This window comes from Cydia amplana, chromosome 22, assembly GCF_948474715.1.
Source record: "Cydia amplana chromosome 22, ilCydAmpl1.1, whole genome shotgun sequence".
In the NCBI taxonomy this organism is placed as follows: Eukaryota; Metazoa; Arthropoda; class Insecta; order Lepidoptera; family Tortricidae; genus Cydia; species Cydia amplana.
The window spans coordinates 10,189,864-10,200,073 of NC_086090.1; the positions used below are offsets into that span (position 1 = coordinate 10,189,864).

Here is a 10,210-nt window from a genome sequence, read left to right on the forward strand (position 1 = left end):
GGCAACCTTTTATTTAAATAACCCATATGCTTGTTTTCTTAAGGATGCCTTAAGTTAGACCGCGCCGTGTCCGGGCCGGAGCTTCCGGCGCTTCTTTTTCTATGGAAAGCATCACGTGATCTGTCATAGAAAAGTAAGCGCCGGAAGCTCCGGCCCGGGCACGGCCCGGTCGGCCCGGTCTAACGTGAGTCCTTTAGTCAACAATCCATTAAAAATATTAAAATTGATTCATGACGGAATAAAACCTAGACAAAATGACGACGTCATAACACGTCAACATCATAATATGCACAAAGCTGCTCATAAACATTCATTGTTATAAAATGTGTAACAATACACAAAAGGGCACATTCTCGTGTAAAAACTGTGATCTTATAACCTTTATAATATAAGGAAATGAATAAGGGCCAAGAGCAGTAAGAAATAGCAAACAGGAGAACAATAGGTGCGTGCATATAATAACGCTAACGTTTAGGTTAACGTCAATTAATACGTTGACGGAAACTTCCAGAACATTACGTTTTCTAATTATCTTGTAGCCAAATTTTACTGAGAAGCTTGAATTAAATACATATATGTTATAGCTCATTAAAAAGCCTATTATAAGTAAAAAAATTGGAGGTGTTCTCTGTTTCACAAGTTAGAAAAAAAAATTGAAAAATGTTGACACATTAATTTTTATTTTTTTATATGGAGTGTTATCCGGTTTATAGGGATAAATTGCGGGTATTAAATTAACTAAGTGTACTATATGTGCAAATCACGAAGTAATTAGTTGCATTTAAACGGAACTATTCATGAAAATTATTTTTTCTTATTTATTTATTTTGTTCAAAAATAGGACGAGGCGAATGCTGAAATTTAGTATAACACTTACTAATGTCGTGACCCATCATCAGAAAAAAAATCAGGCCGAAAAGCTGTTAAGGCACAAGATGGTCCCTTATCCTGCCACGGCCTTTTAATAATTTGACATGGAAATGATGAAGTGATTTAGCTGTCAAGTAAAGCAATGACCCACATAGACAATGAATTCATTTAAAGGAGATAAGATATGCCAGACAATCTCTGTTTAAGTTGATTGCAAATGATTATGAACCTACCTACATTTTATACAAACAAATAGTTAACTGTTAGCAATGTTAGCATTTAAGTCTGTATTTTTTCAGTACTTAAGATAGTATTTTATTTACGTTAAGCTTATTATATGTCAAAAGATTATTCTGTAAAATATACACAATGAAAAACGGCTTCAATTAATTTACTGTTTTCGGGCGGATTTTTGAAATTTGGGTAATAATAATAAATATGTTGGCACCCTAGGTTAGGTTTTTTTTATAATGTGTTTATAATATTTTTATATTGTTTTTTGTAAGTGTTTTTAGGGTTCCGTAGCCAAATGGCAAAAAACGGAACCCTTATAGATTCGTCATGTCTGTCTGTCTGTCTGTCCGTCTGTCTGTCCGTCCGTATGTCACAGCCACTTTTCTCCGAAACTATTAGAACTATACTGTTGAGACTTGGTAAGTAGATGTATTCTGTGAACCGCATTAAGATTTTCACACAAAAATAGAAAAAAAAAAACAATAAATTTTTGGGGTTCCCCATACTTCGAACTGAAACTCAAAAATTTTTTTTTTCATCAAACCCATACGTGTGGGGTATCTATGGATAGGTCTTCAAAAATGATATTGAGGTTTCTAATATCATTTTTTTCTAAACTGAATAGTTTGCGCGAGAGACACTTCCAAAGTGGTAAACGGTGTGTCCCCCCCCCCTGTAACTTCTAAAATAAGAGAATGATAAAACTAAAAAAAATATATGATGTACATTACCATGTAAACTTCCACCGAAAATTGGTTTGAACGAGATCTAGTAAGTAGTTTTTTTTTATACGTCATAAATCGCCTAAATACGGAACCCTTCATGGGCGAGTCCGACTCGCACTTGGCCGCTTTTTTATATTTTAGTTTTATATCCATATTGTAATAAAACCTAACTTAAGAAGAAAAATAAATAAAGAGAATAAATATGACAACAATTTAACAAACACCTTTATAGTAAAATTGGCCTGATATATAAGGCACTGGTTTGGAGTCAATATACAGCTAAGTGCTAAGACACAGGCACCGGTATCTCTCTTCTAATATCCATTATCACTTGCCCCATCGCACTCAGCCTATTTAATCGCAACTTGATTATAATTAACCATTATAATTATTATTTTTTGCTATATTAGTCATTTTCCTGGATAATAATACCAGGAAGATGACGCCAGGAAGATGACGACTTTTACGATTTCTGTTATGTATACAGATTTTATGAATTTTAATTTTTAACAAGCAGAAACGTCTGCGACCGATGCTATTAAGTTTAGAATAAATTTAAAAGTGGAAAAAATAACTGTCTTGGGTGAGACTTGAACTCACGGTCTCTGGATGACTTATCTATATACGAAAATAAGAACAATGGGAGCTATTAAACGGTAATTCTAATAAAAAAAGGTCGTTATTAATAATAATATTGTATAACACCTAACTTTTAAATCACAAATCTAACTATTAGTTCTAGGTAGTACCTAACTAATTAGTTTAAGACATAAATTGCATATATGTAAATATAGGTATTAAGTAGATGTAAGTAAACATTGCATGCCCATGTGGGTAACTGTTGGGACAATGTTCTTATACAGGGTGTCCCAAGAAGTAGTGATATACTGAAGCTGGGAGGTAGAGGACCTAGAGGGCTATCTGAATCACCCCCATGTATGTTCCGCGATTTTTCGTATTTTCGGAGTTATGATTTTTTTTAATTTTTCACCTATCGCCGAGTACGATGAGATTTTTATTTATGGTGACGTGAATTATTGCGGTAGATGCTTGATTTTTTTTGTGTGCTAAGCTGATAGATAGGCCAATTCAGTATGGTAACATTTACTATCGTTAGATCTTTGAATGGAATTTAAAAAAAAAATTAATGCCAAGAAAGATAAAATTACCCAGTATGTTCACAACTTCAAGGGCGCTTAGAAAAATAAAACATACCATACTGAATTGGCCTATAATCAAAAATCAAGCATCTACCGCAATAATTCACGTCACCATAAATAAAAATCTCATCGTACTCGGCGATAGGTGAAAAATTAAAAAAAATCATAACTCCGAAAATACGAAAAATCGCGGAACATACATGGGGGTGATTCAGATAGCCCTCTAGGTCCTCTACCTCCCAGCTTCAGTATATCACTACTTCTTGGGACACCTTGTATATATCATCATAGTGTCATCTCCTGTACACAGTTTGTCAATAAAGTGTTTCTATTCTATTCTATTCTATTCGTTGTACAAGCCTAAAAACCAATCCAGAAAATGACGTTTTATGAATACGAAAATATATCACGTGAATGGCAATGGCGATCTCTGTGTTGTTAAAAATATATCACGTGAATGGCAATGGCGATCTCTGTGTTGTTAAAAATATATCACGTGAATGGCAATGGCGATCTCTGTGTTGTTAAAAATTGTGTTTGCATGCATTTATCTGTGTTTTTTTTTGCAAATAAATGATTGAATATGAATATGAATGCCACATCTCATAAGCAGCTTAAAACTTTATAGATGCACTTCCACTTATCTTTTTGCATAATCTGCATTAACACAACAAAAATAGTTAATCATAACGTCGCATAAATGACTTTAGTATGTTCGGCGATTTAAATAAAAATAAATAAATATTAATGGACATTTTTACACAAATTGACTAAGCCCCACGGTAAGCTCAAGAAGGCTTGTGTTGTGGATACTCAGGCAACGATAGATTTAATATACAAATACTTAAATACATAGAAAACAACCATGACTCAGAAACAAATATCTGTTGCTCATCACACAAATAAATGCCCCTACTGGGATTCGAACCCAGGACCGCGGCTTCACAGGCAGGGTGACTACCCACTAGGCCTACTGTTAAATACGGTACGGTACGTACGGTATATTGTTAAATATACTTAAACAGGTATTTGAGAAAAGTTATTCAGACTAATCGTGTGACAAACAGGCAATGACCGCCCAGTGTTTAAATAAAGTATAATTTGCAATAAATATTGCATAATTCAATGCGAAATTTAATTATATATCTAATGCAGTGTTTTTCAAACTTTATGGTGTCACGGCCCTTTATGACCACTAAAATTTTTTCGCGACCCCCAAACCAGTTTCTACGTTTTTCTATCTTGTACCTATAACAAATTTGAAACCACAGACCAGTGTTTGGAACGCACCTTTCTATCATTCACTCAGTTACATATGCGTTTTGGAACGCACCTTTCTATCATTCATTCACTACATATACGTTTTGGCTGAATATCCCCATCTAGCAAAAGAAGCCCTTTGATCCCATTTGCTACTTCATATTTATGCGAGCTGACGTTTTCATCAATGGTCGATATCAAAACCAAAAAAAGGAATAGATTGAATTTGGAAAATGATTTAATCGTCTGCGTGTCGCGGCAGGAACCGCGGTTTGACAAATTAGTCAAAATGAATAAGCTCATTCTTCACTGAATACAGTTAAACCTTTATTTTTAAAATACAGTTTACCTAATATCTAATAATGATTTGTTTTATTAATATGTACATTAACGACCTTTAAATTTAAATTTTAAAGGATTGGATTATTTTTAAGTTTAAAAAATGAAATTGTGAAATTGCTTCTCATAAGTTTCTCTCAAAGCTGAACTTCGGGACCCCCTTGGACAAGTGCCGCGACCCCCCTGTGGGTCGCGACCCACACTTTGAAAAACACTGCTCTAATGATATATAGTACTTTAATGGTAGTACTGTGGGTCGCGACCCACACTTTGAAAAACACTGCTCTAATGATATATAGTACTTTAATGGTAGTACTACCCCGCCGTGTTCTTCTTGGTGCAGTAGCGAATGCAAAACGTAGCGTTGGGAGGCCATTGCTTCGCTGTAAAGATTGCGCAAATAGGGACATGATTGCCTTCCATATCGGTCGGACCGAGACTAGGAGAGGCTTGCAGAACAGCGGACGGTTTGGCGCAAACGTGTTGTGGAGGGTCGCAAGTTTTGTGATGAGACCTGTGTTCAGATTCAAATGAACTTCAACATGCGACGTCAAAAGTGACATGTCGAATAAGGCCCCTGGTTCGCCGCACTCGCTGACAAGAGGCAAGAACGACGACATGGCGTCTCAGTGCCGTTTTCCGGAAATCTCTTTTGTCAGTCCTGTGGTAGACCATGTCGGTCTCGCATCGGTCTATTCAGCCACCAAAAAAGGTGTTTCTCCGGCGTTACACCATAAATCGTCTGGAATAGACGCAAAGGCCAATGATGATGAGTAACTGTAGATGCTAAATGTTTTGGAGTGACAGCGAGTGTGACACTGCGCGCAGCCTGAATGCGCGCAATAACGGTACCTTTGCATAATATATATTTTCTGGCGTCTGGCATATCACAGTATTAATTTTACTATGCCTCGCTATATTTTTTACCGTTTTAGTAATAGCACGGCTGTAACAACTACTTAAAAATCGCACTTTGAAAATCCAGCCCATTTAAAAAACGAAATACTTATTTGATTTTTCATGAAATTTATGAAAGTGCAATAACTTGTTTTCTGTATTGCGTGATTGAAAATAGATGTTTTAACGAAACAATTAATGTTTACAATCCAACAAAGGTGACGATTTTTTACAATAAACAAAACCTGTGAACTCATATCATTATGATAAGTTAATTATCTAAAGTACTTACATAGGTAAATCATAGGCTTTAGATAATTTACGATACTGCATTTACTAGTAGGTAAATTAAATTGCAAGGTTTATCTTGTTTTAGATAAGAAAACAATTTGGTCTGATTAATTAACGAACTTCTGAACTATGAATAGATATATGAGTTATTTTAAGACCAACAGTACATAAAATATTAACATAATTTGCAAGATGAACTTATTGTTAACTACTCAGAATAAGTTACTAGAATAAGTTTCATTCATAAAATGATCTTCTCTTTTACAGAATAAGCGATGGCGCCAAAGAGGGAAGACATCACAGAAGATCAAGAAACAACAAAAGAAGACACAACAGACAAAGAAGTAGACACAACAGACAAAGAAGCAGACACAACAGACAAAGAAGCAGACACAACAGACGAAGAAGCAGACACAGAAGACAAAGAAGCAGAGAATCCCGATAAAGATAAAGTTATTAAAGAAGATAATCCTGACAAACAAAAAGAAACACCTGAAACTAATAAAGTACCCGACGCAGATATGGTTGGAAAACTGTCAAATTATTACCAGAATTTAAAGCATGATTCTGCCACAGGACTAGCGCTAGATAGTAATAAAACTGTAACCTTAAAAGAAGAAACTCTCCTGGAGGACTCCAGGACGGTCGTGCGGTTTTCACCAGTATGGAAACAGGTAAATAATCCTTTATATATCACGAATTTAGAAAATTTACTGAATGGGCGAAGATATTGTAACAGCTTTTGGACAAAATGCATGACCAACACATCTCTTCCTCCTCCTGCCGTTAACCTGAATGGCAGACCTTTTTTTCACTACTAGAAACAGTATATAAATTTAAAATCCGGGACAAAAGTGCAAGTGTTATTTAAACGTCATAATTTCATAGAAGTTTAACAGCAAGATTTGGGCTATCAAAATCGCTGCCAACTCTTTTATTTAAATAGCTTGGTCTAACTCTCCTCGCGTTATTACTTTGTTTATTAACGGGAAATCGAAAGTTTGGGTACGTAATAAATATACGAAATATTAACGAATTTTACTTGACACTGATAGTTATTTTTCTTCTCTTTTCTCCTACGCACTACGCGTAGAGGAGATAGTCGACTTAGGCCCGCTTGCACCATTTGACCAATCGCTTAACCCCGGGTTTGTGGGATGTTGCAAGTGGGCCTTAGTAAAAAGGTCTAAAAAAATGGAATAATTTTTTTTGCTGAATATAATTTACACACGATATATGTACATAGTTTTTTGTATTTATCTCCCAATACTGGCCTCCATGTTAAATTTTTTTACCTCAATCGGTCCAGTACTTTCAGAATAAATTAGCTGTAACAGACTGACGTACATACGAGTTACACACGAGTGATCCTACAAGGGTTCAGATTTTTCTTTTAAGGAACAAACCCCTAGAAAAACTAAAACAATCTAAACACTTTTTGTTCTATTCCAGACGATAGCAGCATCAGCCTCGATCCTCATCACGTTCATCTCCGGTCTGACGTCAGGGTATTCCGCCATCTTGTTGCCCCAGCTCAAAGCAGAGAATGGCGCCATCCCTTGGGATCCAACCACACAGTCTTGGATAGGTCAGTATAAAGCAAAGATTCACTGATTGTATTAGGTGTTAGTTTCTTGCCGGTCTCATATTGGGAATATTGGGATACCCTCCTCCAGTTCAGGAGGGATTTAAATCTTCTCGGGCAGCGGTGAAGGGTTATAACCGGTGTAGTTATTATTTGACGCTCATAAGCGCATTGTAAAACATATATGGCTACTTGGAAAATAAATAAATTTTATCTTTATCTTAGGTGTGTAAAGTCTTAGGAAAATTCGTGTTTCGAATTTGACGGATGGCGCTGTACCGCTTATTTAGAGAATTGTCAAGATTTTTATAAACGACATCGGCTTTCATAACTATCATGTGCCTTTTACCAGGAAGTCATTCTTCATTTGTTTACCGCAAAGATAACTGACATGATCTTATCATTTGTATGGACGAAGTGTGTGTCCTACGTAGTAATAATTTAGTTTTAGTACCTAATAATTGAATGAGATCGAATGAAGTGATGTTCTCAAATATATTTGAGATACCTTTATCGTTCGTTATATCGTTGAGATACCTTTACCTGTCGTGCTGCTGTATACCATTTGCGTACAACGCAGGACGCAAACCCTTACAAATTAATACAAGACCTAGACGTCCTTTTTTAGTGCATCAGCCTTTTCAAGTCTTCAGTTAGCGTCATTGACATTGAAATGCCAAGGCCGTTGCTATTAAGTATGTCTGGAAAATCCACTTTGATGTATAGTTCTTCTTTTTAGTCTAGAAACTTATTTTAACACTTAGTCAAGCTTTTATGGAAACATATATCTGTGTAAGCATGTCCTATAATATTTATTTTTATTTTATTTTATATATCTACAATTTAATGTTAACGATTTCTTTGACACCTTTGGCCTTCAACTAGATAAAGTTCAATTATACTACTTTTAAATAGCTATTGAATATTTTGCATTTTAGCTGCGTTTGCTGACATACATAAATTTTACATACTCGCAGTTAATGTAGAATCTACTATTCGCCGCAAGTGTAACAAATATAAAAACCTTTTTTCCATGGTGTCTTACTGTATTAAAATCAAATGTTTCGAAGTTGCTTTAAAACTGCAAATTCAGAGAATTAAAGATAGAGATAGAGATCTTTATTTTGCATCCAATTAGTAATGCAAGCCTGATTAGAATCGTAATGCCTTTCACTTTAAAGTATGTTTTAGTGCGGTTTAGTGGGTGCATGTTAAGTAGTATGTTTCAAAGATTTTTTTCCTCTTCCAGCTGCAATGGCTGCGCTCCCAATGGCGCCTGGCTGTCTGATCTCCGGTTGGATGATGGAGAAATTCGGTCGCCGCACCTCTCAGTACATCATCTGCGCCCCTCTCCTCCTCGGCTGGATTCTCATCGCCTCGGCCACCAACCTCCCTCTTCTCCTAGCCGGGAGATTCCTCACTGGCATCTGCGTCGGACTCTGCGGCCCACTCAGCCCAGTTTACATTGGGGAAACCACAGAACCTAAATACAGAGGCTTCTTTTTAGCTGGTGTCTCACTAGCTATAGCTGTAGGACTCATAGCGGCACATGTCTTAGGAACTTTTCTGACTTGGCAATGGACAGCTAACATCTGTTGCCTCTTCCCTATCCTGGCAGTTCTACTTCTAACTTTAATCCCTGAGAGTCCTACGTGGCTGATCTCAAAGGGGAGAATAGAAGAAGGTGTGAAGGCCTATGGTTGGCTGAGAGGTCATAGTGAAGAAGCCAATGCTGAGCTTAGAGGTATTTTAGATAAGCAAAAAGCGGCTGATTCAGAGCCTGCTCTGGATTGGAAAGAGAAGCTAATAGCGCTTAAAAGTCCGGAGCTGTTAAAACCGTTGTTTATAATGGTATTCTTTTTCATAGTCTGTCAATTGTCAGGGGTCAACGCTGTTGCGTTCTATTCTATAGATATAATGGAGAAGGCAGTTGGTACTGGCATGGATCACTACGTGGCCATGCTGGTGATAGACATAGTTAGAGTAATCATGTCTGTGTTCGCCTGCGTGGCTTGCCGCCGCTTCGGCAGACGACCCTTATGCTTCATCAGCGGTATACTCACCGCTTTGTCAATGATTGGGCTCTCTATGTACTTATTTGCGACTGAAGGTACACAGATCAAAATGTCTTGGATACCTTTGTCCTGTCTCATGATATATATCTGTGCGATATCTATTGGTCTGGTGCCTTTACCATGGATTATGTGTGGGGAGGTATTCCCTACTAAGGTCCGAGGTTTGGGCTCTGGTATTAGCTCTGCGACAACTTTCGCCGCTTTCTTCGCGGTGGTAAAGACCGCTCCAGGTATGATGCAGCATTTAGGAGAAGTTATTACCTTCCTTAGCTATGGTGGTGTAGCATTAGTTGGCACTGGAGTCCTCTATTTTATTCTCCCAGAAACGAAAGGGAAGAGCTTGCAAGAAATTGAAGAAGAGTTCAAATATGGCAAGAAGAGTGTTCACAAAATATGAACCAAGTAATTGTAATAAAAGATAAAGACTCTTTATAATACTTTTACGCTAAAAGCGACAGTGTTTATCTGTGATACTTAAGTAGTCAATATTAAAATTATATTTTTAATTGTGTTTTTGTTTTTTTTCCCTACTCAGACACTGGATGAAAATAATTAATTAAGGTCTGTAACCATGTTTTTCATTATTTATTTATTTTTAATTATTACTCTTTCTGCAAGGAAAACCTAGTTTTTAATACATTTTAAATAAAACCACTGGGCAGAAGGCTCCAACAATTAGGGCGCCTCCCCTAGAACTAAGCTTAGGTGAGTATTTTCTTTAAAATATAGATTTTTAATCCTTCTTTACTTTTGTGTAGGTACTTGTATAATGTC

The 10,210-nt window shown here is 36.5% G+C and overlaps 1 protein-coding gene across 1 annotated transcript; it reads left to right on the plus strand.

Annotated features, from left to right (window-relative positions):
* The first annotated feature begins 6,162 nt into the window (after positions 1-6,162).
* On the plus strand, positions 6,163-9,942 carry LOC134658297 (facilitated trehalose transporter Tret1-like). The gene is made up of 3 exons (XM_063513920.1): positions 6,163-6,450; positions 7,229-7,364; positions 8,611-9,942. Exons 1-3 carry the CDS (start codon positions 6,298-6,300, stop codon positions 9,831-9,833), a joined length of 1,512 nt encoding a protein of 503 aa, XP_063369990.1. The 5' UTR covers positions 6,163-6,297; the 3' UTR covers positions 9,834-9,942.
* The last annotated feature ends 268 nt before the right edge of the window (positions 9,943-10,210 follow it).

Excerpts from the sequence above, each read along its gene's own strand:
- LOC134658297 (XM_063513920.1), top strand. The coding sequence starts at position 6,298 with ATGGTTGGAAAACTGTCAAATTATTACCAGAATTTAAAGCATGATTCT. Across the intron at positions 6,451-7,228 it reads TTTCACCAGTATGGAAACAG|ACGATAGCAGCATCAGCCTC; the intron begins GTAAATAATCCT and ends GTTCTATTCCAG. Across the intron at positions 7,365-8,610 it reads AACCACACAGTCTTGGATAG|CTGCAATGGCTGCGCTCCCA; the intron begins GTCAGTATAAAG and ends TTCCTCTTCCAG.